General features: G+C 49.4%; 1 protein-coding gene across 1 annotated transcript in view; it reads left to right on the top strand.

Moving 5' to 3' along the window:
* TTC21B (tetratricopeptide repeat domain 21B) overlaps window positions 1-25153 on the top strand; it is a 265962-nt gene that overhangs the window by 87517 nt on the left and 153292 nt on the right. The window contains exons 8-9 of the mRNA XM_075317283.1: window positions 5784-5882; window positions 13193-13385. Coding sequence (XP_075173398.1) covers window positions 5784-5882; window positions 13193-13385 — 292 coding nt within the window. The remainder of the gene's footprint in view (window positions 1-5783; window positions 5883-13192; window positions 13386-25153) is intronic.

Genomic DNA, 25153 nt, shown 5'->3' with positions numbered 1-25153 from the left:
ACAGCGGTTGCCTACATCAATCACAGAGGCGGGACACGCAGCCGCCTGGCAATGTTGGAGGTACAACGCATCCTTCAATGGGTGGAAGACTCCAAGTCCACCATATCCGCAGTCCACATTCCAGGCGTGGAAAACTGGGAGGCAGATTATCTCAGCCATCAAACCGTGGACGGTGGCGAGTGGTCCCTGCACCCGGCAGTGTTTCAGTCAATCTGCCGCAAATGGGGCACTCCAGACGTAGACCTAATGGCATCCTGTCACAACAACAAAGTTCCTGTTTACGTGGCTCGCTCCCACGATCCTCAGGCATTCGCCGCGGACGCTCTGGTTCAAGACTGGTCCCAGTTTCGTCTGTCCTACGTGTTTCCCCCTCTAGCTCTCTTGCCCAGAGTCCTGCGCAAGATCAGAATGGAGGGCCGTCGAGTCATCCTCATTGCACCGGACTGGCCCAGGCGAGCTTGGTATCCAGACCTGCTCCATCTGTCCGTAGAGATGCCGTGGCATCTCCCGGACCGTCCAGACCTACTCTCGCAAGGTCCGTTTTTCCGCCTGATTTCTGCGGCTCTCAAATTGACGGCGTGGCTCTTGAGTCCTGGATTTTGACGGCTTCTGGTATTCCTCCTGAAGTCATCTCCACTATGACTCGGGCCCGTAAGTCTTCCTCCGCTAAGATCTATCACAGGACTTGGAAAATTTTCCTGTCCTGGTGTCGCTCTACCGACCATCCTCCTTGGCCATTCTCGTTGCCGACCCTTCTGTCTTTTCTACAGTCCGGTCTGCAGCTAGGACTGTCCCTCAACTCTCTCAAGGGTCAAGTCTCAGCTCTGTCAGTTCTGTTCCAGCGGCGTCTCGCTCGGCTGGCTCAGGTCCGCACCTTCATGCAGGGCGCGTCTCACATCATTCCGCCTTACCGGCGGCCCTTGGATCCCTGGGACCTTAATTTGGTTCTCACGGTTTTGCAGAAACCCCCCTTTAAGCCTCTTAGGGAAGTTTCTTTGTATCGTCTTTCACAGAAAGTGGCCTTTCTGGTGGCCATAACTTCCCTCAGGAGAGTCTCTGATTTGGCTGCGCTCTCTTCGGAGTCACCTTTTTTGGTTTTTCATCAAGACAAGGTGGTACTCCGTCCGACTCCGGACTTTCTTCCTAAGGTGGTCTCTCCTTTCCACCTTAACCAGGACATTACCTTACCTTCCTTTTGTCCGGCTCCTGTTCATCGCTTTGAAAAAGCGCTGCATACTCTGGATCTGGTGCGTGCTCTCCGGATCTATGTGTCTCGCACCGCTGCACTTAGGCGGTGCACTTCTCTTTTTGTGCTAACCACATGTCGGCGCAAGGGCCTCTCTGCTTCTAAGCCGACCTTAGCCCGTTGGATTAGATCGACCATTTTGGACGCCTACCAGAGTACTCAGGTGCCTCCCCCGCCGGGGATCAAGGCACACTCGACCAGAGCTGTCGGTGCCTCTTGGGCTTTCAGGCACCAGGCTACGGCTCAACAAGTCTGTCAGGCTGCCACTTGGACTAGCCTGCATACCTTTTCGAAGCACTACCAAGTGCATGCTCATACTTCGGCAGATGCGAGCTTGGGCAGACGCATCCTTCAGGCGGCTGTCGCCCATTTGTGAAGTTAGGTTCTGCATACTTCTCAGTTTTTCTGTTTATTCCCACCCAGGGACAGCTGTGGAACGTCCCATGGTCTGGGTCTCCCAAAGGAACGATAAAGAAAAAGAGAATTTTGTTTACTTACCGTAAATTCTTTTTCTTATAGTTCCGTATTGGGAGACCCAGCACCCTCCCTGTTGCCTGTTGGCAATTTCTTGTTCCGCGTGTTATCACCGGCTGTTGTCGTGGACAGAGTCTCCGGTTGTTCCGGCTCTTGCTCTGTTCTACTTGTGGGTGGCTATTCTCCTTCAGCTTTTGCACTAAACTGGCTGGGTCTGCTCACCAGGGGGTGTATAAGCTCAGAGGGAGGAGCTACACTTTTAAGTGTAGTACTTTGTGTGTCCTCCGGATACAGAAGCTAAACACCCATGGTCTGGGTCTCCCAATACGGAACTATAAGAAAAAGAATTTACGGTAAGTAAACAAAATTCTCTTTTTTTGGGGGATTTGTTTGTAGTGTGTACACACTCTACATCTGATGATTTTACCTCAAATGTGAGCTGATCAAACACTGCACATTGCTCGCACAGGGTTGTGCATCACTCATACCCAAATTGTCCCTAAAGTGAGGAAGGAGACAAACTCTAGCACCACCTATTGGAAGTAGCAATCCTAAAAGTCAAATATGGCTTTTTAAAACAAGCTTTTTCATAAGACTTAGGATTTATTTGCCAGATCAGAATCTCAATTTGCAGACACGGTGTTTCGGGGTGATTGCCCCTCGTCAGTGCAAAGTGTGGGTATCTGATCTGGCTTGTGAGAAGCTATGTCGGGACCACAGGGAAAACTATTCTACAAACCAGTCTGGCTGTCAGTAAGGGGACTTATAGCTGCAATGCCCCTCTGGGAATTATTCAAATTGTACCTCCAGTGAGCAAGGCAACAAACTCTAGCGCCACCTATTGGAAGTAGCAATCCTAAAAGTCATAAGTGGCTTTTTAAACAAGCCTTTTCACTCATACCCAAGCACAGCGCTGCTCACTTGAGTGGTTCGTACTAGTCACTTGTTCGAACTTCGAACCCAAACCTTGTTTTTTTGGGGGATGTCTGTTTCAGAACCTTAGGTTCGCTCATCTCTACCTACCGTGTTTTTCCAAAAAAAACACTAGGGCTTATTTTTGGAGGAGGTCTTATTCTTGGAGAAACACGGTTGGGGGTAAGTTTACCCCCCAAAAAAGCAGAACCCCCCCCCCCCCACTTCCCAGGAGACTCATACTCACCAGACCAGGACGTCTGCGTGGTTCCCAGGTCCTCCTGTGATCTCCAGTCGGTGCTGCACGCCGTTCTCCCCTGCTGCTAGCTGACACACACAGCAGATCGCAGGCAGATACAGCAGATCACACACACACACAGATCAAAGATATACACAGCAGATCACACACACACACAGCAGATCACAGGCACACACAGCCAATCACAGATACACACAGCAGATCACTCACACACACACACACACACACACACACACAGCAGATCGCAGATATACACAGCAGATCGCAGGCACACACAGCCAATCACAGATACACACAGCCGATCACAGATACACACAGCTGATCACAGACACACACACACAGCAGATCCGAGATATACACAGCAGATCACACACAGCAGATCGCAGGCACACACAGCCATCACAGATACACACATCCGATCGCAGGCACACACAGCCGATCACAGATACACACATCCGATCACAGGCACACACAGCCGATCACAGGCACACACAGCCGATCACAGGCATACACAGCCGATCACAGGCATACACAGCCGATCACAGGCATACACAGCCGATCACAGGCATACACAGCCGATCACAGGCATACACAGCCGATCACAGGCACACACAGCTGATCACAGATACACACATCCGATCACAGGCACACACAGCCGATCACAGATACACACAGCCGAACGCAGACACACACAGCTGATCGCAGAAAAACACAGCCGATCGTAGACACACAGCAGATCACACACACACATCACATCACATCCAGCACTTACGGCAGCAGGGAATGAAGCAAGTCACGTGTCCGGCCGCAGGTCCTGTTCGTCGCGCTGCACCGCACTGCCTCTCAGGATTCTCCCGGCGAGAAGAGATCGGTGTCGCTGGATGAGGTGAGTGTGTATGCGATCCGATGTGTGTGCGATCCGATGTTTGTGTGTATGTGATTTGATGTTTGCGTGTGCGATCTGATTATGTGTGCGATCTGATTGTGTGTGCGATCCGATGTTTGTGTGTGAGATCTGGTGTGTGTGTGTGTGTGTGTGTGTGTGTGTGTGTGAGATCTGATTGTGTGTGTGTGTGTGAGATCTGATTGTGTGTGTGTGTGTGTGTGTGAGAGAGATCTGATGTGTGCGGGTGTGTGATCACTGCAGATCCTGCCGCTCAGTGTCGGGTGAGTGTAATTGCCGGGTGCCGCTGTCTATAATTAAGTGTCCTGCAGTAACTGTAACTTTTTTAGCTGCACGGACACTTCATTATTGATCCGCGACAAGGGCTTATTTTCGGGGGAGGGCTTATATTTAACCCTTTCTCCGAAAATGCTGAAAATCCTTGCTAGGGCTTATTTTTGGGGGAGGTCTTATTTTTGGAAAAACACGGTACTAGCAGTATGCTGGGAGCCATTTGGTTGGAGCAAATAACTGATCACTCCAGGTGGACAGCACACTCGCCCATACTACAAGTACCAGCCACCCTAATCTTAGTGGTTGGACAGAGCCTGCACCTCCCAGAGCTTCTGGTTCTGACATCTCCACCAGTGGTGGTCACAGAAATACGCCGGTGTCTAGTCAGAGAAGCGGATATCACAACAGCAGGTCCCGTGACAATTCCGCACATTATCGGCATCCATAAGTATATGATCAGTAATGTACAAGCACTTTTACATATCATATTGGTGACTTCCCATCATATAAGTGATTAATGCCGGGCTTTAGAGAAGATGCACTGCTTCATTATGGAATTCAATCTTTTTCTCCTAAGGCTAAGTTCACACTTCCGCTAAAATGTATCAGTCACAATCCGCTGCTCTTGTAAACAACGGAATCCGTTTAGCGGATTCCGTTGCTCCCATAGACTTGTATGAGCAGCGGATTGTGACTGATGATGCTGCGTTGCACCCTCCGCCCGACTGATCAGTCGTGGAACGACTGAGCGCCGGGCGGGAGGAACGCAGCATGTTACGTTTTTTGAGCAGCGCGATCCGTCGGATTTCGCTGCGCATGCTTTCTGGCTCCTTGCACACGTAACCAGCTTTGGTTGGTTATCCGATATTTACCCTGGTTACGGTGCAAGGAGCCAGCGCTAAGCGGTGTAGGCCCGTAACCAAGGTAAATATCGGGTAACCAAGGTAAACATCGGGTGCTTTGCTGTTACCCGATATTTAGTCTGGTTACGTGTGCAGGGAGGCCGACACTTCCCCGCTCGGCCCCGCCCCCTGCCGCACTCCGCACATGTATGTTCACACACACACACACACCTGTCCCCAGCCATGCAGACAAGCACTCCCACTGACACCCTCGTCTGGCCCCGCCCCCCGCTCGGCTCCGCCCCCTCCCGCACTCCGCATGTATACACACACACATACACACACACACTCTCACACACTCACCTGTCCCCAGCCATGCAGACCGCAGCACTGCCACTGACATCCTCAGCGCCTGGCCCCGCCCCCCGCTCGGCTCCGCCCCCTCCCGCATTCAGCATGTGTATACACACACACACACTCACCTGTCCTGCAGTCCCTGCGGCACTGACGTCCTCAGTGCCACGGCCCCGCTCGGCTCCCCCCCCCGAACTTCGCCCCCCGCACACAACGGAATCCGACAAAGAATTCTGTTCTTTGTCATCCGTTGTACAGCGTTGTACAGCGCATCAGTCACATGCGTCAAGCGACGCATGTGACTGATACAAAACAACGGAAATGTGAACTTAGCCTTAGAAGGTTAAAATTGTAGAAAATACAAAAAAAAATGAAAATGAACTTTACATTTTCCATTATTGCTATTTTACTATACCTCTAGAGGGGTACACGGCAATTTGCTGGACCGCGGTGTAGCACGAGAACATGACAGCTGTTTGCGGTGTTTGCATTTTATCTGATTTGCTGTTTTATCTCTAGGCGACAACTAAACTGGGAGATTTAATCAACGCTTTGGATCGGTTTGAGCCGCACAACGCCCACCTGTATTACAGCATGTCATTGGCCTTTTGTAGAATGGTAAGCAGAACACTTCACATTTATCATTTCTCCACATTTTTCAGTAGCCTAATATACTGTACAGCATGGAGGACACCGTGAAAAGACGAAAACAGAATTCACAAATGAAATGCTATGGCATGAGGGGTAGAGCATCCCCACGTAAGTTTCACCAAGAGGATTCACTCTGCTGTAAAGGAGTTTGTTGTACGCCACGTGCAGCCATCCTACATCTGCTTAAAGGGAACCTGTCAGGTGCAATATGCACCCGGAACCACGAGCAGTTCTGGGTACATATTACTAATCCCTGCCTAACTGTCCCTGTATCTAGTAGCATAGATAAAAAAATCTTTAAAAAAAAGTATTTCTAAAGATCCTAATATGCTAATGAGTCCAGCAACTAGTAGCAAGGGCGTTGATTCCCTTGGCTAGTTGGCCCCATTAGCATGTAAGCACACTCCTGTGGGCGTGCTAACATGCTAATGAATGCACAACGTCACTCAGAGGCATGGTCGCTCTCACCGCTCTCTCCTGCCACCGCCCCGACGCTGGATATCGGCTCGCTGCGCATGATCAGAAGTCCTGAAGTTCCAGTCATGTACACTATGAAGCAGGGTGTACGCGTCCCGACTTCAAACTGGCGTAGTGAGCATGACCCGAAGTCTGGGGACGTTCTGATTGTGCACACTGAGCCAAAAACCAGCGGTGGCAGCAGAGAGGTGAGCATGACTATGCCTCTGATGGTGCACTCTCCTTAGCATGTTAGCACGCCCAAAGGGGCATGTTTACATGCTAAGGGGGCCGATTAGCCAAGAGAACTAATGCCCTTGCGACTAATCGCTTGCCTCATTAGCATATTAGAAAGTATCTTTAGAAATACTTTTTCTAAACATCTCTTTATCTATGCTATGAGATGTCAGGTGCACATCAGTGGCATAACCTATTGATTTGTCATGTTATTATGGATTATCCTGTCATTGATAAATGTCCTGAGGAAGGAGGCTGTGACCCTTGAAACGCATAGACCTGTATCTTCTTTGTGAATAAAGACATGGATTAACAGTATCTGCCTCCTGGATTTGGTGATAAGCGCGGCATGACACCCGTCTTTCCTGATAACCCTTTATGATGAAGAATGAAGACAGAGATAAATTGATCCCGGAGTGTGATTTAATGTCAACGCGTTTCGAAGTATAAACACTTCTTCATCAGGACAATCACATATGTGATGAAGGAGTGTTTATACTCTGAAACACGTTAACATTAAATCATAGTCCTGGATCAATTTATGTCCGTCTTCATTCTTCATCGGCAGCACGGATTAACCCCTGCATTCTTCATCGGCACTCTTCATTCTTCACGGATTAACCCCCTTCATTCTTCATCGGCAGCACGGATTAACCCCTTCCTTCCAGTTTTCAGCTTGTTGTATACCGTGGAGCTGCTGCAGCCGATTTATGCTTATACAGAGGTTGTAATGATCACAACCACATCAGTTAAGCAAGATCACTACCCTTTACTATTTTCTTTACCTGGATAAGACCCTATTTGCACGTATTGTTTTTCCAGTTTCTTTACCTCATTAGCCTTGAAAGGACACTGTTTTAATTCATTTTATATAAATTCATGTATTTCAGGATAAAAATATTTTTTGCAATTTTGGTTTGTGTCTGTGGTCATAAATCAGCTGAGAAGAGGTCAGAATAAGATGTGTGTGTGTGTGTATATATATATATATGTATATATATGTATATATATATATATATATATATATATATATATATATATATATATATATATATATATATATATATATATATATATATATATATATATATATATATAATCTATATATGTTTATTTCTTTGTCGCTCCTAATTGGGAGACCCAGACAATTGGGTGTATAGCTACTGCCTCCGGAGGCCACACAAAGTATTACACTTAAAAGTGTAAGGCCCCTCCCCTTCTGGCTATACACCCTCCCGTGGGATCACGGGCTCCTCAGTTTTCATGCTTTGTGCGAAGGAGGCCGCAGGTGGCACCCTTAACCTCTCAAATGTCTGCATTTGCGTCTTACGCGATTAATGCTGTCCTAGACTCTACGAGCCGTACGGCAGTGGCGTCCGCCAACTCCGTGGTTTTACGCAGAGCCTTGTGGTTAAGAGAATGGAAGGCAGATTCTGCTTCCAAAAAGTGTTTAACCAGTTTGCCTTTTTCTCGTGACCGACTGTTTGGGGAGCGCTTAGATGAAATCATTAAACACTCCAAGGGTAAAGATTCATCTTTACCTCAGCCCAGACAAAATAAACCCCAACAGAGGAGAGGACAGTCGGGGTTTCGGTCCTTTCGAGGCTCAGGCAGGTCCCAATTCTCCTCGTCCAAAAGGACTCAAAAGGATCAGAGGAGCTCAGATTCTTGGCGAACTCAGTCACGCCCAAAAAAGACAGCTGGAAGACCCGCTACCAAGGCGGCTTCCTCATGACTTTCGGCCTCCTCTCTCCGCATCCTCGGTCGGTGGCAGGCTCTCCCGCTTTGGCGACATTTGGCTGCCACAGGTCACAGACCGTTGGGTGAGAGACATTCTGTCTCACGGGTACAGGATAGAGTTCAGCTCTCGTCCTCCAACTCGCTTCTTCAGAACTTCTCCACCTCCCGACCGAGCCGATGCTCTGCGGCTAGCGGTGTCCACTCTAAAAGCGGAAGGAGTGGTGACCCCCGTTCCTCTTCTGGAACAAGGTCACGGTTTTTACTCCAACTTGTTTGTGGTGCCAAAAAAGGACGGGTCATTCCGTCCCGTTCTGGATCTAAAACTGCTCAACAAGCACGTAAAAACCAGGCGGTTCCGAATGGAATCCCTTCGCTCCGTCATCGCCTCAATGTCCCAGGGAGATTTCCTAGCATCTATAGACATCAAGGATGCTTATCTCCACGTGCCGATTGCTCCAGAGCACCAGCGTTTTCTACGCTTTGTTATAGGAGACGAACACCTTCAGTTCGTAGCTCTGCCTTTCGGGCTGGCGACAGCCCCATGTGTCTTCACCAAGGTCATGGCAGCAGTAGTAGCAGTCCTGCACTCTCAGGGTCACTCTGTGATCCCGTATTTGGACGATCTACTTGTCAAGGCACCCTCTCAAGAGGCATGCCAACACAGCCTGAACGTTGCGCTGGAGATTCTCCAGAGTTTCGGGTGGATCATCAACTTTTCAAAATCAAATCTAACTCCGACCCAGTCGCTAACATATCTTGGCATGGAGTTTCATACTCTCTCAGCGATAGTGAAGCTTCCGCTGGACAAACAGCGTTCACTACAGACAGGGGTGCAATCTCTCCTTCAAGGCCAGTCACACCCCTTGAGACGCCTCATGCACTTCCTAGGGAAGATGGTAGCAGCAATAGAGGCAGTCCCTTTCGCGCAGTTTCATCTGCGTCCACTACAATGGGACATTCTCCGCCAATGGGACGGGAAGTCGACGTCCCTCGACAGGAACGTCTCCCTTTCTCAGGCGGCCAAGGAATCTCTTCAGTGGTGGCTTCTTCCCACCTCATTGTCAAAGGGAAAGTCCTTCCTACCCCCATCCTGGGCGGTGGTCACGACGGACGCGAGCCTGATAGGGTGGGGAGCGGTTTTTCTCCACCACAGGGCTCAGGGTGCGTGGACTCAGCCAGAGTCCACCCTTCAGATCAATGTTCTAGAAATCAGAGCAGTGTATCTTGCCCTACAAGCCTTCCAGCAGTGGCTGGAAGGCAAGCAGATCCGAATTCAGTCGGACAACTCCACAGCGGTAGCATACATCAACCACCAAGGTGGCACACGCAGTCGGCAAGCCTTCCAGGAAGTCCGACGGATTCTAACGTGGGTGGAAGACACGGCTTCCACCATATCCGCAGTTCACATCCCAGGCGTGGAAAACTGGGAAGCAGACTTCCTCAGTCGCCAGGGTATGGACGCAGGGGAATGGTCCCTTCATCCGGACGTGTTCCAGGAGATCTGTCGCCGCTGGGGGATGCCGGACGTCGACCTGATGGCGTCACGGTACAACAACAAGGTCCCGGTTTTCATGGCACGGTCTCACGATCACCGAGCTCTGGCGGCAGACGCCTTAGTTCAAGATTGGTCGCAATTCCGGCTACCTTATGTGTTCCCACCTCTGGCATTGTTACCCAGAGTGCTGCGCAAGATCAGGGCCGACTGCCGTCGCGCCATCCTCGTCGCTCCAGACTGGCCGAGGAGATCGTGGTACCCAGATCTGTGGCACCTCACGGTAGGCCAACCATGGGCACTACCAGAACGACCAGACTTGCTATCTCAAGGGCCGTTTTTCCACCTGAATTCTGCGGCCCTGAACCTGACTGTGTGGCCATTGAGTCCTGGATCCTAGCGTCTTCAGGATTATCTCGAGAGGTTATTACCACCATGAGACAGGCTAGAAAACCATCCTCCGCCAAGATCTACCACAGGACGTGGAAGATATTCTTATCTTGGTGCGCGGCTCAGTGAGTTCCTCCCTGACCTTTTGCATTGCCTACTTTTCTTTCCTTCCTGCAATCCGGGTTGGAAAAAGGTTTGTCGCTCAGCTCCCTTAAAGGACAAGTCTCAGCGCTATCTGTATTTTTTCAGAAACGCCTAGCACGACTTACTCAGGTGCGCACGTTCCTGCAAGGAGTTGGTCATATCGTCCCTCCTTACAAGCGGCCGTTAGAGCCCTGGGATCTGAACAAGGTTCTAATTGCCCTCCAGAAGCCGCCTTTCGAGCCTATGAAGGATGTTTCCCTTTCTCGTCTTTCACAGAAAGTGGCTTTTCTAGTAGCGGTCACGTCTCTTCGGAGAGTGTCCGAGCTAGCGGCGCTCTCATGCAAATATCCCTTCCTGGTGTTTCACCAGGACAAGGTGGTTCTACGTCCGGTTCCTGAGTTTCTCCCTAAGGTGGCTTCCCCCTTTCATCTCAATCAGGATGTCACATTACCTTCCTTGTGTCCTCACCAGTTCATCAATTTGAGAAAGGTTTGCATTTGTTGGATCTGGTCAGAGCACTCAGGATCTACATTTCCCGCACGGCGCCCTTACGCCGCTCGGATGCACTCTTTGTCCTTGTCGCTGGTCAGCGTAAAGGGTCGCAAGCTTCCAAATCCACCCTGGCTCGGTGGATCAAAGAACCAATTCTTGAAACCTACCGTTCTGCGGGGCTTCCGGTTCCTTCAGGGCTGAAAGCCCATTCTACCAGAGCCGTGGGTGCGTCCTGGGCATTACGGCACCAGGCTACGGCTCAGCAGGTGTGCCAGGCGGCTACCTGGTCGAGTCTGCACACCTTTACCAAGCATTATCAGGTGCATACCTACGCTTCGGCGGACGCCAGCCTAGGTAGACAAGTCCTTCAGGCGGCGGTTGCCCACCTGTAGGACAGGGCTGTTTGACGGCCCTATCACGAGGTATTCTTTTACCCACCCAGGGACTGCTTTTGGACGTCCCAATTGTCTGGGTCTCCCAATTAGGAGCGACAAAGAAGAAGGGAATTTTGTTTACTTACCGTAAATTCCTTTTCTTCTAGCTCCAATTGGGAGACCCAGCACCCGCCCTGTTTTCTTAGGGATTTTTGTTTTTTTCGAGTACACATGTTGTTCATGTTGAATGGTTTCAGTTCTCCGATGTTTCTTCGGATTGAATTTGTCTTTAAACCTGTTATTGGCTTTCCTCCTTCTTGCTTTTGCACTAAAACTGAGGAGCCCGTGATCCCACGGGAGGGTGTATAGCCAGAAGGGGAGGGGCCTTACACTTTTAAGTGTAATACTTTGTGTGGCCTCCGGAGGCAGTAGCTATACACCCAATTGTCTGGGTCTCCCAATTGGAGCTAGAAGAAAAGGAATTTACGGTAAGTAAACAAAATTCCCTTCATTTACTTATAAAAAAAGGGTATAAACCCCCTGCCAGACCGTCAGAAGGAGCTCACTGACATATTCTTGGTTAACTCATGCTGCAGCCTGCAATAGACACTCCAACATGGAGGCTATGGAGGATAAAGTTTACAAATGGTTTGATGAAACCCTATTTCATAAATTATTTCAGATCCCCAAATTCATGATTTAGGGAAAAAAAAGGGCTTGCTCACACGAGCATATAAACTGAACAAGTGTCATCCAATGTTTTGTCGGACAGCATCTTGTACTATGACGCAGTGCTGATGACCGATTTTTTGCAATGACAGAATGTATCAGCATGCTGCGATTTCACTCCGAAATCTGATGAGTGCGAGAACAAAAATCAAAAGCCACACACAGCCACAGCATAGCATCCTAATTTTACCGATATCTTACTATTCTGTAACATAGGAAACTGTATCTAGTCCTGTAAATGATTTAATAGCTGCTGAATACAAAGATGTATTTCACACAGATGACGAGTGGGAAAAAAAATTGTCCTATTTTTCTGGATGAAAATTGGACCCTTTTTTTTGGTTTTTTTTTAATATGCTAGTGTGACCCAGCCTTAAAATGCACCAAAAACGTGTTCCTCATCTATATGTTTTGTATGAGTTGTGTATTTAATATAAAGTGGAACCTTGGTTTCCGAGAACAATCCGTTCTGGGAGTGTGTTTGTAAACCAAGTTACTCGTCTAGCAAAGAAAGATTTCCCATAGGAAATAATGGAAGCTCAGACAATTCGTTCCACAACTTGTTCAATGTCCCATCCTGGTCCCCTATTGTGCCATTCCACACATGCACAAACTCGCTCTCTCTCACACACACACATACACACACACACACACACACACACACACACATATTATGCTCACCTTACCTTCCATTTCCTTGGTTCTTGTAGTTTGCCGGGACAAGATGTGTATCGGGTAACCATCACAACCGATGCCGGAGCTTCCGCTGCCAGAGCGCTGACGTCAAAGACAGGAGCCGCTTGCCTCTGATTGGCCAGCGTGCTGCCTTTGAGTAGCGGCTGACAGTGGAAGTTCCTCCATTGTCGCAATGGTTACCTGATACACATCCTGTATCGGCGAACTACAAGAACCGGGAGGCCAGTGATGGAACGGAAGGTAAGGTGAGCATAATATGTCTGTGTTTGTGCGGACTGCAAGAGCGGGTCAGAGCATGGTTAAAGTACGGAACCGGAAGTGTGTGCGGTGAGCATTTGCTCGTACAGCAAAGCTTGCTCATAAACTGAGTTACAAATTAACAGCAAGCTTTGCTCGTATAGCGAAATACTCGCACATCAAGTTACTCGTAAACCGAGGTTCCACTGTACATTCTGAGGAAATGGTTCTCATCAGTTCTATTGCAATGAACCCGTCTTTTATTTATTTATTTTTTATATTCTGTCTAGTGTGAACGAAACCCACTCATCCTTCAGCAAACCCAAATCTTGGTGGAACGTGCAGTTAATTTGGCTCCTCAAGACGCCACGATTGCCACAGAGCTCGGCTATCAACTTGTCCTACAAGGGCGGGTTAAAGAAGCGTTAAAGTGGTACAAAGCGGCAATGACTCTGGACGAGTCGAGCGTCTCTGCACTAACGGGTGAGAAGGCATATTGTTGGTTTGACTCTGAATAATTGTCTTTTATTATCTTCATAGAGCCATTAATCTAGCACCACCATGGTTTTGGTGTCATCACAATTTATCTTGACTGTTAAAGGGATTAAAACAATATTCCATATCTATGTGACTATATCAAGTTGTTTTTCTCTGACGCCTCATTGGGGGACACAGGACCATGGGTGTTATGCTGCCTATCCATAGGAGGACACTAAGTAGATGTAAAAGCATAGCTCCTCCTCTGCAGAATACAACTCCTGGCCGGGCCAGGCAAGCCCAGTTTTAGCTTAGTGTCTGTAGGAGGCACTTCCTTTCAAGGTTTGTTATTTTTTGAGGGCGACGGTTTCCTTTTGGGACCGATCTCCCACTACCATCAATGGGCAGGAACGTGAAGTGTTGCCTACATGTTCCCCCTCCTGCGACGCTGGATCCTGGGCTGGACGACGGGTTCCACAGACACCGATTTTCCAAAGCCCAGGGTAGAGGCCTATGCCCCTATAGCCCAATTCCTCAGCCCCTCTCTGCAGGCTCTGAGATGAAGATGGCACCAATTCATCAGCCCCCTCTCTGCAGGCTCTGAGTTGAAGATGGCACCAATTCCTCAGCCCCTCTCTGCAGGCTCTGAGTTGAATATGACACCGACACAGCAAGCTGACTCTGCTATTTTCACTGCCTGGAAAGCAGTGTTTTAAGGGGAGATCCCCCCTGACACTGGTTTCCCAGACAAGGGAGAAAAGACGCTGCAGGGAAGGCTCCCAGGACATTTACAGTATTTATTATGTGCAAGGAGCAAGGATCCTGCACACACAGTGTTAACTTTCTCTAGCTTGCTGGCTGGAGGAGGGGGAAGTTCTGCTGTTTGCAGAAAGTCTTGCAGATAATTTCCAGGTGGCAGGGGGAGGACCCAGGGCTCAGGGACTCACGCTGTGTATTATCTGCTCTGTTTATTTGCTCTAGCAGAAAAGCCGGCTGATAACCACCGGTGACAAGCTGTGTGCTGAATGTAGGGAGAGGGAGGAAAACTCAGGAGCTCCCTTCCCGCCGTTTTTTTTTTTTTTTTTTTTACTACCCACGGCAGGGAGGGGCACACTGACTCATCTTCCCGCTCTTTTAGCGCTAAGCCCCCCCCCCCGTGGCCGCGATAAGCCCCGCCCCCCAGGAAAGCGTGCGAAGATCTTCATAGAGCTTAATCCTTCCTGAGGTCAGGGCCATCGGCTGATTCTGGTGAGGTGCTTGCTTCAATTGTAGCTCTGCTGAGCATTGCTCCCCCTCCTGGCATACTCCTATTAGGAACATGCAGAAATCTAAGAGTGCTAAGGCCCACATAGTCTATTATTCAGCCTGCACTGCCTGCCACGCTGAGCTACCACGTAAACACACCTCTTCTCTCTGTGAGTCCTGTGCCCCTATAGCCCCCCAAGACCCCCCTGCCACCACCGCCGCAACCGGCAGCCCAGAACCTAGGACCCCCAGCCCACCGGAATGGGCACAGTTTCTGTCCCAATCCATGGAAAAACTGTCACAGAACCTGGTTCTGGCTATGCAATGTCGTCCTGCACACCCTTCTGGGTCCCTGGACGGAATGCAGCCTGAGGATACCCTTATGGAGGATCCTTCTGAGGTAATCCGGGCACATGCTTCACCGGGTGCAGGGATCAGGAAAAGAGCACACGGCCGGTGTCTCCAGCGGGCTCTCCCTCGGGAGCACACAGGGCAGGCTCTCCCAAACGCTCCACGGCTTCTGATGAGCTGGAGGAGGGAGAATGCTGTTTGTACCAGGAGGATTCCTTGGTTTCATCACCCCCAGATGATCAAACTGCAATAGACTCCCTTATAGCAGCAATCAACCAAACTCTGCATGTGGAGGATCCCCCATCCACTACCACTGACCATGCGTTCTCCTTTAAGAGGGCAAGGAAACCCCAAAAGGTTTTCGCTGATCACCCAGAGTTTCAGGATATCCTCACAAAGCAAAGGGAGAAGCCTGACAGGCGCTTCGGTAACCGAAAACTCATGGAGTCCCGGTACCCTTTTGCCTCACCTGCCTCTAAGGGCTGGGCCGATCCGCCCTCAGTCGACCCCCCGGTCTCCCGCCTTACCACAAAGACACTCCTGTCTTTACCCGATGGTTCTTCCATCAAGGACCCGACAGACAGACAGGTGGAGCACCTCGCCCGCTCTGCTTTTGAGGCTGCGGGTTCCTCCCTCTCGCCCTCCTTTGCCTCTGTGTGGGTCGCAAAGGCGATCTCGGTCTGGGCAGAATCCCTTAACACTTCGCTTGAGGAATCCCAGTTCACTCATACCTTCACAGAGGTAACAGCTCAAATTGCCGCTGCGGCGGAGTACCTCATCCAGGCCTCCATGGACGCTGCTACCTTCGCAGCGTTTGCCGCCTCAAATACCATAGCCATCCGTAGAGCTCTCTGGCTCTGACAATGGCGAGCGGACTCTGCCTCCAAGAAGTCTCTCACGGGCCTTCCCTTTTTTCCAGACCGATTGTTTGGCGAACGTCTGGACAAGCTCATTTCTGACGCCACGGGAGGAAAGAGTACCTCCCTCCCCCAGCTGAAGTCCAGGACGTCCTTCACCAGGCGTCCACAGTACTCGTTCCGCTCCTTTCGGAACTCATTTGGTTGGTCGACATCCCGTGCTGTCCCCGCCACCAGCCGTGGACTACGCAGGGACCGACCTTCTCAGCTCTCCCCGAAACCCACTTCGTCATGGCAGCCTAGATCGAAACAGTCCAGGACTAGGGAGACTTGGCCACAACGTTTTCCCCCCTCATGACTCCTTCGGCCCCCCGGAAGACACACTCATTGTAGGAGGTCGACTGCGGATCTTTCAACACATCTGGGCTGCCGCCTCAGATGACAAATGGGTGCGAGATCTTGTGTCTTCCGGTTACCACATAGAATTTTGGACCCGACCCCCGAGTTGGTTCTTTCTCTCAAACCCCCCAAAGACTCGAAAACGACGCAAAGCTTTTTTCTCAGCAATCCACTCGCTCCAAACAGCAGGAGTGATAATACCTGTCCCAGACGACGAGAAGTTCGGGGGTTTTTATTCCATCCTCTTTGTGGTCCCCAAAAAGGATGGGTCAGTTCGACCCATCCTGGGCTTCAAATACCTAAACAAACATGTGCACGTACGGAGATTCAGAATGGAGTACCTAAGGTCCATTATTGCATCCATGGTCGAAGGGGAATTCCTCGCCTCCATAGACATCAAGGAAGCGCACCTGCACATACCCATCGCCCCAGATCACCAAAAGTTCCTCCGCTTCGCAATTCAAGACTCCCACTTTCAATTCGTAGCTCTACCCTTCGGCCTTGCCACCGCACCAAGGGTCTTCACCAAAGTCATGGCGGCCGCCATGAGCGTCCTTCACGCCAGGGGAGTAGTCGTTCTCCCTTACTTGGACGACCTCATCAAGGCCCCTTCCTTCCGCGACTGCTCAACCAGCGTACAGATCACTGTGGACACCCTATCCTGCTTAGGGTGGCTAGTGAATCTGGACAAATCATCCCCGATCCCATCACGATCCATCACCTTTCTGGGCACCCTGGACACCCGTCGGGCCTTGGTCCTTTTCCCTCAGGACAAGGCGTTCGCTCTTCAACGAGCGGTACGCTGCCTTCTACGTCCTCCGTCTCGCTCCATTCGATTCAGCATGAAAGTGCTCGGCAGGATGGCGGCGGCTATGGAAGCAGTACCCTTTGCTCAACTGCACCTCCGCCCACTTCAGCTAGCCCTTCTAGCGACCTGGGACAAGAGCCCCTTCTCCCTGGACAGACATCTTCACCTGACGCCTTCAGTCAGGTACGCACTCCGCTGGTGGCTTCGGTCCTCATCCCTATCGAAGGGGAGATCTTTTCTGCCAGTGAACTGGCTGGTCCTGACCACGGACACCAGCCTCCTAGGCTGGGGAGCAGTGTACCGGCACCACACTGCTCAAGAACGTTGGACGCCCCAGGAGTCTTCCCTACCCATAAACATCCTGGAACTCCGCGCGATCTTCCTCACGCTCAGAGCGTTCTGCCCTCTGCTAGCGGGTCGTCAGATTCGATACCAATCGGACAATGCGACAGCTGTAGCCTATATCAATCAGCAGGGGGGCACCCGCAGCAAAGCGGCTTATCTCGAGGCCCACAAGATCCTCAGCTGGGCCGAATCGACGGGATCAGTGATATCAGCGGTACACATACCGGGGGTAGAGAACTGGGCAGCAGACTTTCTGAGTCGCCAAGTCCTGGCTGCCGGAGAATAGTCTCTCCACCCAGATGTGTTTCTACACATCTGCACTCGCTGGGGCACACCAGACGTGGACCTAATGGCCTCAAGGTTGAATGCAAAGGTACCCGCGTTCATAGCCAGGTCACGCGACCCGCAGTCCATCGGCGCGGATGCTCTAGTCTGCTCCTGGCACCACTTCCGCCTGCCTTACATATTTCCACCTCTACCCCTGCTGCCGCGGGTAATCAGGAAGATCAAGGCAGAGGGAGTCCCGGTGATACTGATAACACCGGACTGGCCCAGGCGCGCCTGGTACGCCGAATTAGTACAAATGCTCAGACGCACCGTGGCGCCTTCCAGACATACCAGACTTGCTGACCCAAGGGCCCATTTCCCATCAACTCCAGAGCCCTGAAGCTGACGGCATGGCCATTGAGACCTGGGTATTAACAAGAGCGGGATTCTCCCCCGCGGTTATTTCCACCATGATCAGCGCCCGAAAGCCTGCTTCATCCTGCATTTACCACCGTACGTGGAAAATCTTCCTTTCATGGTGCAGGGAAACTAACGTCCAGCCTATGCCTCTGGCCATCCCCAGAATTCTCGACTTTCTACAGTCTGGCTTGCAAGCAGGGTTGGCTCTCATTTCCCTTAAAGGGCAGGTCTCAGCGCTCTCAATCTTCTACCAATGCCGCCTGGCTCAAAAACCGCAAGTCAAGACCTTCCTCCAGGGCGTTTCCCATCTAGTTCCCCCGTACAAACGGCCGCTGGAACCATGGGACCTCAACCTCGTTCTGAACGGTCTCCAGAGGTCTCCCTTTGAACCCCTCAAGGAATCCTCCCTTGCTCTTCTGTCCTGGAAGGTAACCTTCTTAGTGGCAATTACGTCCATCAGATGGGTTTCGGAGCTGGCAGCACTCTCTTGCCGCGAGCCTTTTCTGATCTTTCACCAGGACAAGGTGGTTCTGCGCCCCCTTCCGGATTTCCTTCCAAAGGTTCTTACCCCGTTTCATTTGAACGAGGACATTGTCCTGCCTTCCTTTTGTCCACACCCGGTTCATAGGGTGGAAAGGTCTCTGCATTCGTTAGTCCTCGTCAGAGCTCTCAGATATTACATATCCAGGACAGCCCCCTTTAGGAAAACGGACTCTTTGTTCGTCATTCCTGAGGGGCCTAAGAAGGGACAGGTAGCTTCAAAGACGACTCTGGCTCGCTGGATTCGCTCTGCGATCCAGGAAGTCTACCGCTTGCAACTCAAGCCCATTCCTAGTGGGCTGCGGGCTCATTCCACGCGAGCAGTTGGAGCTTCGTGGGCCATTCGGCATCAGGCTTCAGTGGAACAGGTGTGTAAGGCTGTGACCTGGTCTAGCCTACATACGTTTTCAAAGCATTACAGAGTCCATACCCAGGTTTCAACTGAGGCAAATCTGGGTAGGAAAATTCTGCAAACGGCAGTAGAGCGCCTCTCTCAGTAGGCGCTCAAGGCTGTCTGGGACTGGTTCCTAGTCCTTGGGTTGTGTTGTCTTCTTTTATGTTTCCCACCCATGGACTGCTTTAGGACGTTCCATGGTCCTGTGTCCCCCAATGAGGCGTCAGAGAAAAACGGATTTTTGTGTACTCACCGTAAAATCATTTTCTCTTCGCCATCATTGGGGGACACAGCACCCACCCTGTTGCCCTGTTGGGCCTTGGTTCTCTCAGTACCTTATTTGGTTATAACTCTTTTTTTCTCTTGTTCCTCTGTTGAGGTAAGTTTTACTGGCTTTTTCTCCTACTGCTTGTGTACTAAAACTGAGCTTGCCTGGCCCGGCCAGGGGGTGTATACTGCAGAGGAGGAGCTATGCTTTTGCATCTACTTAGTGTCCTCCTATGGATAGGCAGCATAACACCCATGGTCCTGTGTCCCCCAATGATGGCTAAGAGAAAACGATTTTACGGTGAGTACACAAAAATCCGTTTTTCAAAACAATTCTAAAAACATGAGGAAATAACAGTCTTGCGCACACTGAGGACTTTCAGGGGGATACTGGATTCTAAAAATAGGTTATGTTTTGCTGATCGTACTTCTCTTGGAGATAAAATTATTCAACTTTGCCTTGTTATTGTCCTAAAATGAATATAGAGAGCACACATAAAAAAACAAAAAAATAGTGAGGTGCTGTGATACAGTTCTTACAAAAGATTCATTAAAAACAACATATAAAACTCAACTTCAGTTTCGCTACTGACTGCTTCTTCTTGGGCATCACAAGCTTTTAACTCCACATCGTATTTCTAGGAATCATCTTCTTCCACCCCAAAGACATATATACGCTCCTGTACGGTGAGGGGCAGGCCAAGCCGGGTGACGCGATGTGAGACTCTCGCACTAGTCACTCGCAAGTGAGACTTTGGCCAAAAACTAACAGTGAGTGGTAATTCCCTCTGCACCACTTCACCGGTTCCGTGCTTCCTTGGGGCAATTTCACTCTGCTGTACCAGCAAACCTAGAAACAGTTGTCTCTGAAACCTAGAAACAGATTGCTTCCAAGGCACCAGAGAGATAATATTGTTCCTTTATCTAAAATGCATCATCAAAACAATGTTTCGACCAGCAAGAGGCTTTTTTCATGCATAAGCAAAATGGCAGATAAAATTAATGCCTTAGAAAATGTCTTTGCAAGGGAAATTAGTTAGACAAGCAGGTCCCCGGTCTCATCTTCCCGTCCTCTGCCTTGGAGAGCGTCTTGTATCAGTAGAAACCTGGGAATCACTTAAACCATGCTGGGAGAAGTTGCTGGTGAACTCTCCTTTACGACTAGTCTCCAGTGCTGCTCATTCCCCGGCTATGATCTGTTGGTATATGCAACAGATGAGGACTTCTTTGTCTGTTTGAAGGAGGACTTTATGCTGATCTAAGTAGACGGCGATGTTGTGTTAAGTTTCCTTACTCACTGTATTGTAAAAAAGTCTTTTGTTACTTCCTGTATTTGGTATCTCTTCCTGATGCAGTGCTGTATGACTGTGCATATTTTTACCTCGTGTTCCTAGAAGTCAAGAGCTTGTTATCCCATTCCCATATAATCTGCTCTGTGAACGTTCTTCTGCAACGTGGAAGCTAGAAGCTGTGCAACATGATCTTCCCTGATACATGCCGCCCATGGATCGGACCGCTTGTATCAGCTGCCAGGTTACCTTTTCAACAGACGTGTGTTATCTTGCTTTAATCTAAAACTTATTTCTGGAACAATTACGTTTTGGAGACGTTGAATCAGAAAATATCCCATTGAGAAGTACATTTTATTGTAATGAAAAACATTCCAGGAAACAAAATAAAAGAACACTGGAGAGGCCTAATGGGTAGGTCTGCCAACTTCACGCATAGATTGTAATTTCCCAAGTCCATTCTTAGAGCCACAAAAACTAAATGAATGTGTCCTGTAGATATTTTCCAGCTCGGCAGCTTTGGGGATCTTAATTGAGCTTTGGAAAAATGAGATTTAAAAGAACCACGGAACTTACACAGCTGCTGATAAATTTCATGTACTATCAGAACATTTAGTAGGCCATATTGTAGTAATACCTTACCAGTTCCTTGCCTTGATTCTTCCCTTCTCTACAGCCAGTTTTGTGGCCACTACAGACCATTTTTGGCTGTAGCAGTTCCTTCATTAGGTCCAGAAATATTTGGACATTGACACAAGTTTTGGCATTTGATAAAACATGTTCATGGTACAGCTATATAATCAATATGGGCATAAAGTGCAGACTCTCAAGTTTAATTTGAGATATTCAGATCCTAATTGGAGGAAGGGTTTAGGAAAAGCATTCTTTGGGCAGAAAACAGTAAGATTAACCTGTACCAGAGTGATAGGAAGAAGGAAGTCTGGAGAAGGCTTGGAACGGCTCCTGATCCTGAACACAGCACATCCTCTGTAACACATCGTGGAGGCAGTGGGATGGCCTTGCATGCATGGCTTCTAAAGGTCCTGTGGAGTAGTGTTTATAGATGATGTGACTGACTACAGAAGCAGCCGGATAAATTGTGAAGTGTACAGGGTGAGACTTTCTGCTCAGATTTAACCAAATGCAGCAAGATGGATTGTTAGCGCTTCACAGTACAGATGGACAATGACCCAAAATATACTGTGAAAGCAACCCAAGAGTCTTAAGGAAAAGAAGTGACTGAGTCAATCACTAGATCCAACTCCCATTGAGCTGCATTTGATATGTTTAAAGGAGTTTTCCACTACTAATGTGATCCCCTTTCATTTGTCCTAACTATTCCTAACTAACACTTTCCTATTATAATTCTTCTATCTACTGTGCTCCTGTAAGCTAACGTCTAAGAGGCTTGTTAATACCTTTATTGTTGTTGTAGCTTTGATCCTTCCGTCTGCAGACCGTATTCGGACCAACTGAGCAGGGAACGTCACTGGCAGTGGCGGGGCTGCTTTTCTGTGAGTGACAGCAGTTTGGGCACACATGCCCAGATCACTCTCCCCTCTCAGCCTGCTTTACAGTGTGGTGCTTTGATGTGGCAAGTGATGATGATAATGTGCAGATTGTGCGATGTGACATACTATCTAGTGATTGGTGCATAACAGCGATTGTCATGAAAGCACCACTCTGTAAAGCAGGGAGAGAGGGAAGAGTGAAGTGTGATCTGGGCATGTGTGCCCAGACTGCTATCACTCACATGGAGGCAACACTGCCCCCACCAGTGATGTTTGCGGCTCAGTTGGTCCGAATTCTGTCTGCAGCAAGAAAGATCAAAGCTACAACAACAATAAAAGTATCTATGAAATTAGCTTACAGAAGCAGCGTAGATAGAAGTGCTTTATATTAGGATAGTGTTAGATAGGAAGAGTTAGGACAAGTGAAAGGGAGTCACATTAGTAGTTGAAAACCTCTTTAAGACAAAACCTAAGGCAGAAACACCCACAGAAAAGCAACAACTAAAGTCAACTGCAGTAAAGGCCATCAATGCATCACAGAGGAGGAAGCCCAGCGTTTGTCTGAAGTCTGGAAGTCATGAACGTCACCAATCATGCACTGCAAAGGATTCACTGCAAAGTATTCAAAATGAACATTTTATATATGGTAAAGTAAATGTGTCCAATTACTTTTGAGCTCCTGAAATAATGAAGCTGTTTATCAAAATGAAAGTCTCCACTTCAAATGCATCTCAGTTGTTTCATCTTTAGGGGAACCTGTCACATGATAAAAACGCCTATTATCTTGCACATTTGGGGTTATTCTGCAGGTTAATAGTGGTCCAAACCTGGTTTTATGTCTCTTGGCAGCATTCGGGTGTCAGTCACGGGGGTGGAGCCGGCGCGGATTCAGTCACTGCTCTTTGTATCGACTGAAGGCTGCTTTACACGCAGCGACATCGTTAGCGATGTCGCTCGTGAAAGTACCCGCCCTCGTCATTTGTGCGTCACGGGCAAATCGCTGCCCGTGGCGCACAACATCGCTAACACCTTTCACACGTACTTATCTGCTTAGTGACGTCGCTGTGGACGGCTAACAACCTCTTCGTTAAGGGGGAGGTTCGATCGCCGTCACAGCGACGTCACACAGCGGCCGACCAATAGCAGTGGAGGGGCGGTGACCAGCTGCATTAACGACACGCCCACCTCGAGCACGCAGGTAAGCTGTGTTTGTCGTTCCCGGGGTGTTACGCGTAGCGATGTGTGCTCCCTCAGGAACGACGAACAACCTACGTCCACAACGACCAACGAGATTTTGAAAATGAACGATGTGTCAACGATCAACGATTTGCTAAGTATGTTTGATCATTAACACTCGCTCGTACGTGTCACACGCAACGACATCGCTAACGAGGCCGGATGTGCGTCACAAATTCCGTGACCCCGACGACCTATCGTTAGATATGTCGTTGCGTGTAAAGCCCCCTTGAGCCAGTCTGCATTAAAACCTGCTGTCAGTCAGTGCGGGGGGCGCAGTTACACCCACCGCTCACTATACACTGACAGGTCACAGGTCACTGACCTTGAGCCAGCGCCACCCATGTGACTGACACCCAAATGCTGCCCGCAGGGTTACAGTTCTTTTCCTCCCAACCGGCGCCGGGCAGTATTGGAACAAACCCCATATCTACAGGTTATTAGTGTTTTTTATGTGACCGGTTCCCTTTAAATATAAAAAAAATATTGGCATGTAGAGCCCAAATCTCAAAGATTCGGTCAATGTTCTTATATTTCTGGACCCAACTGTATTCTTCCAGGGAAGCATTGGCATGGCAGTAGCAGGAGGTTGGTAAGTATCTCTCCTATTATTTTATAGTATTGCAAGCTGTTTGCAAAAATGTATGGGGTTTCAAAGTCCCCTTAACAGTGAGAAAACCATTTCCTCTTCACCTGACTTTACAGGGACGGTTTATGTAAGGAATGCTGGGAAGTGCAGTTCTCCAATGACATCAGTCCTGAACTAGTCTGTGTACCTAGGATTCAATGTGACCAGTATGTATGCAAACAAGATACCATATTTCTTTATCGTTCCTTTGGGAGACCCAGACCATGGGTGTTTAGCTTCTGCCTCCGGAGGACACACAAAGTACTACAGTTAAAAGTGTAGCTCCTCCCTCTGAGCTTATAAACCCCCTGGTAGCCAGTCCTAGCCAGTTTATTGCTTTGTGTCAGGAGGCATACATCCACACATGCATTCTCATCTGATTTGTTTGACTTTTGGAAAGAGTTTGAAGAAAAGCGGGTCCATGTCTGGACTCCCGGCATGTCCCTTCTCACCCCACTGTGTCGGTGGTGTTGTTAAGGTTGATTTACAAGGCTGCAGCCTTACATGCCGCGCTCCTTCACCATCCCTTCTGGGCTCTGGCTTGAAGTGGGAGCCAGCACGGTCTCCATGCCTGGCAGGAGTCCGGTCTCCATCCACAGCCCCTTGAGGATTCTGTTAGACCGGAGCACTCATCCCCAGGGACATGGCCCTGCGTCTCAGCAGCTAAGTACCTGAGACGTTTATGTTGGGGGTTCTGGTTCTTTATTGTAAGGGGAGAGTATGCTGTATGTGATTGTTTTAACTTTTCCGGCGGGTTCTCTAGCTTTTGCCTGAGAACCGCGCCGATGGTGCCTGCTTGTCGGCCTCGCCGCTTAAATTTAGGCCCCGGCTTCGCCGGAGGCCTAGTTTCATTTCTTCATCGTTCCTTATGGGAGACCCAGACCATGGGTGTATAGCTTCTGCCTCCGGAGGACACACAAAGTACTACACTAAAAAGTGTAGCTCCTCCCTCCGAGCATATACACCCCCTGGATGACCACATCTAGCCAGTTCAATGCTTTGTGTTCAGGAGGTCACACACACATGCATTCTCATCTGATTTTTGATTTTTGATTTCAAAGAGTTGGAAGAAAAGCGGGTCCAAGCTGGACTCCCGCCATGTCCCTTCTCACCCCACTGTGTCGGCGGTGCTGTTAAGGTTGATTTACAATGCTGGAGCCTTACATGCCGCGCTCCTTCACCATCCCTCGGGCTCTGGCTTGAAGTGGGAGCCATCA

This window comes from Anomaloglossus baeobatrachus, chromosome 7 (assembly GCF_048569485.1).
Source record: "Anomaloglossus baeobatrachus isolate aAnoBae1 chromosome 7, aAnoBae1.hap1, whole genome shotgun sequence".
NCBI classification, from domain to species: domain Eukaryota; kingdom Metazoa; phylum Chordata; class Amphibia; order Anura; family Aromobatidae; genus Anomaloglossus; species Anomaloglossus baeobatrachus.
Note: the sequence above shows the minus strand (reverse complement) of the source record. Positions and strands in the feature narration are given on the sequence as shown.